At 59.6% G+C, this 4020-nt stretch overlaps 1 protein-coding gene across 5 annotated transcripts in view; it reads left to right on the top strand.

Annotated features, from left to right (window-relative positions):
* WDR20 (WD repeat domain 20) overlaps nt 1-3522 on the top strand; it is a 61294-nt gene extending 57772 nt beyond the window's left edge. For all 5 annotated transcript variants that reach the window (XM_025869338.2, XM_025869336.2, XM_025869340.2 and 2 more), the window contains one exon: nt 3410-3522. In XM_025869338.2, the coding sequence (XP_025725123.1) occupies nt 3410-3463 (54 nt within the window). In that variant the 3' untranslated portion in view covers nt 3464-3522. The remainder of the gene's footprint in view (nt 1-3409) is intronic.
* Nucleotides 3523-4020: the final 498 nt, after the last annotated feature.

The following is a 4020-nucleotide window of genomic DNA, read 5'->3' on the forward strand; positions in this document are numbered from 1 at the left end:
GGGGGGGGGGGGGGGGGGGGGGGGGGGGGAGGGCGGGAAAGCACATCCACGGCGGGAAGCTCCTGGAGGAAGGTAGCCTGGTGACATCTGTCTCCGGGCCATCTCTAAAGGGACATCACTTGACAAGTGATATTTGCCTCTTAGTCTCTGCGTGACCAAGACCTGGAGTATTTCAGCACTTACTTTTCAAAATGAAATCTCTAGCAGGAAGAAAATGGCCACTCTGGTGAGAACAGAACAGCTTATTAAATATTAGATTCCGGAATCGTCCCTCGTCCGGTAATAGCTCCCCCGCCCCAACCCGGGGGCCTAATAGGCTATTAGGCGGATGCCCAGAGTCTCGGCCGGGCTGGTGTTTGCGCAGTTCTTCGTCACCAGCTGTCGGGTGTCTGGCGGGCCACCAGCAGTCCCCCCACCGCTGAGGACAAGTGGCCTCCACGAGGTCGGCGGCGTGCAGGCCGGGCGGGCCTGACTCCATCCGCCCGGGCCTGTTCTTCGCTCTTCCTGCCCCTGAAGAGTCACCACGGAGGACACAAACGCAGGCCCGCCTCCGGAGCAGGGCTTCCTCGCGACCGCGGTCTCAAGTCTTTGATGGGGGCCTGCGTGTGCTGCCCGTCTTTCTCTGTCCCCTGGTAACCTTTAAACGAAAGCACAGCTTATAGAAATAAGGTGACTTTGAGTCTTTGAACGGCCACATTTCCCGCGATGCCTCCACAGTCCCCATCACAGCAAAGCCAATTCCATCTCCAGGAAGGGAACCGGGGGGTCGACGTCCCCCTGACCGTGCCCGGCCAGACGGGGCCCTCCTCCCCCACCGCTGGCCCGCAAAGGCCTCACGGGCGGGGCGGCTTGTGTCCGACGCTCCCTCGCGCCCTCCTAGGAACGTCCCAGACCCTCACCTGCGCCCCGGAGGCACCTACACCCTGGGGTGCATGCCCCTGCGGGGCCCCCTCTGCTTGGTGCCCGCCATTGGGTGTGCTTCCGCCGCTCTGTCCCTTGTCCCTTTGCTCTCCACCGAGCCCTCGGACTTTCCCCCATGCCAGGCTGGCATCCCAGGCCCCTTCCCAGCTCGGTGCCCGAGGGGCGTCACCCGGGTGTGGATCCCAGCTGAGCGCTGCTGCACAGCGTCTGTAAGAAATTGTTCGCCACGGGTGACATCAGAAGGGCTAATCCCATTACCCAGACCCTGCGGTTCCCTGGGCATCTGGCAGTTGAGGGTTTATGGGAGCGTGGACGGCAGAAGCTGGGAGGGAGGGTGGGTTTGAGGTGGCCGCTTGCTTAGGTGACCTTCGTGATCTCTTGAACCCGGGCCTCCCGTGGACGGTAGGACAGCAGGGGGGTTGTTCTTGGGGAGGGGGCGGCAGAGGCTTCAGCCAACGGAAGCTGGAGGAGAGCGGCCTCCCCCTGGAGCCCCCGAGGATGGGATGGCATTTCAGGGTGCCCCCGCTGACCCTTCTGAGCCTCAGCACCCACCCTCCACCAGCCGCCGGAGAGGGGCCAGGGCAGGATTGGAGAGGGTCTAAGGCAGGGAAGGGCTGCGTGGCCGCGGAGCGCTGCAACGGGGGCCGCCCCAAGTGCCGGTGCGCTACACAGCATTCCCAAGGCTTCACACGGAAAAATGACGTAAAATACATCATTAGTAATTTGTATACTCATTACCTGTTAAAATGGTAATATGGGGTATATTGGGTTAAGTATATTAGAACTAATTTCACCTTTTAATTGTTAAATGTGCTCCTAGAATTTTAAATTTCACGTGTGGCTTGCCTTGTCCTCGTGTTGGACAAGGCTGGTCTGGGGCGGGGGTGGGGGTGCCTTTCTCAGTGTGTCCTGAGTCTTTAGATAACCTTGGGTGCCTCCAGTCACCGTCCTCTGGACACAGGGCTGGGGCTCTGTCCCCAGGCTGGATCACCGCGCGCTGCCCCTTTAGCAAGAGGGGGAGAAAAGGGACCTCTTGGTGTTGTAGACTTGGCACTGTTCCTGGACATCCTGTAGCTCCTGGAAACCACTTGATTGCGGAGGCAGAACATTCTTGTGATAAAGGCTTCTTCACTGCGGACTGTCGCCACGGAAGCGGGGTCCGACCTTGGCCTCCCTGCAGCTCGGTGGAGGCCGTGAGGAGGGACGGGTCCCCTCCGTTGGTGGGCGGCCGCGTCCCTGCAGGGAGGCAGGGGGCCCAGGGTCGGTCGGCAGCCCCTCCAGCCGTCTAGCTGCCTGGCGGCCGTGCGGCCCCCCGAGGGGTGTGCGTGGGAAGCACGGGGGGCGCTCCGCCGAGGACGCCGGCGCGGGTTGTGCTCCTGGATCCCAGGGGAAGGGCTCCTGTAGATTCCGAGCAGGCCTCCGTGGGACGCTCCCTTTGCTCCTGGCTTCCTGATCGGGTCTAGGTGAACAGGCGTCAGTTGTGAGAAAACGAGGTAGAAGGCGTCGCGGTGGGACGTCGCGTTTCCCAGCCCCCGCCCCCGGGGTGCGCAGTGGCGCCCGGTCGCCGTCTGCACCCGCACAGGCCCGGGCTGTGCAAACACAGCGCCGTTCGCTTCGAGTTCAAGGCCTGTCCCGTGGCAACAACGAACCAACTGAAGCGTTTTCTAGGACAGCTTAAGTTTGTGTGCACAGAACTGAAAATCTAGCTTCAGTGTCACACTCTTGTTACCTTAAAATCCTTAATAAACGAACGCCAAACTGTGATGAGACTCTGCATCCCAGTGAGTGTGGAGAAATGTAGATGCTCTTTGCTATGCCCGGGGCTAGCTGGCAGGGGGGTCCCAGCTCAGGCCTCCCGCCTCTCAGTGGGGGCCACCCCCATGGCACACACGCCCCTCCTGCGCCCTGTCCCCAGATCCGACAGCCCAGGGCCCAGATCCTTCTTTGTCTTCCCGCTGAGCCCCATACTCGACGCCGAAGCCTGAGGGGCGCCACCATCACACCCCAGCCGGAGAAAGCGAGAGCACCCCGTCCCCCCAGGAGGAAGGCACCCTTAGAAAGCGTTAGCCCCCGTCTGTCGTGGCCGACCCGCTGAGGGGACGGGGCGTGAGGTCAGAGGGCAGCGCTGCGGGAGCGGGGGGGGGGGGCCCTCCCCTGGGGGCCTCGCCGTGCTCTGGGCAAGGTGGCGACCGGGCTCACGATGTCCCAAGGAGCCCAGGCCCCGAGAGGCCGCCCGCTGCTCTCCAGGCCAGCCGTGCCCACTGTCGGACGCCCAGGCCGGGGCCGGCTTCCGTGCTTCCTGATCAGCTGGGAATGTCACACGGTGGCGTGGGTAAGAATTAAGTCGATGAAAAATGGAGGATTTGTTCCAACAGTGGCTAACAACCCGACAGAAATCCGTGGTCGTGTGACCTCTGGCAAAGGAGGAGTGTGGCTTTCTTGGCCGCCCCGTGTTTTGCTGGATTAATGTAAACTGCTTTGTTTGCAGGGTTTATTGTCATCCCAAAACCAGGCCAGCTCTCCGGGTGGAACTGTAGTGTAGTGGCCCGCCCCTGCTCGAGAACCTTCGCCCCGACGACCCGGCCCCGAGGCAGCGACGGACGGAGACAGGAGCTCGGACCCTCGCAGAGGCAGCTGTCACCCGGAGTCGCGTGCGAGGACCCACGGGGCCCGCTCGAGAGGGTGCGCTCTGCCATTCACCCAAAGAGGCGGTTCCCGTTTTTAAATCCTTCTTTTGGGGCTGCAGTAAAAAATAAGAAAGGGGATTTTCTTGCTTTTTACTCAGAAGTTCAGTGTAATTAAAATCTCGTATATATCTATATAACCTATACATATATATATAGTGTAAAATAAAATATTTCTTGGACAAGAAGTCCCCTTAAACTCAACTGTTACAAACAGTACTTCACTCTGTTTTTGCACTGTTTTTATACGTAGGTGGTCAGAGACAACCTGGAATGCACTCGTGAAGAAAGCTGTTGCTTTCTGACTTAAATCTGTCATTCAGGAGGATGGATGCTGCAATCATAGATTTTTACAAATTGGTTGCACTTAAAATAGTTTAATGCTATTAGGGAATTACTTTAAATATGGGTCTCA

The sequence above is a fragment of the Callorhinus ursinus genome, unplaced genomic scaffold (genome assembly GCF_003265705.2).
Source record: "Callorhinus ursinus isolate GAN/ISIS: 27379988/994484 unplaced genomic scaffold, GSC_fseal_2.0 scaffold8, whole genome shotgun sequence".
Classification (NCBI taxonomy): domain Eukaryota; kingdom Metazoa; phylum Chordata; class Mammalia; order Carnivora; family Otariidae; genus Callorhinus; species Callorhinus ursinus.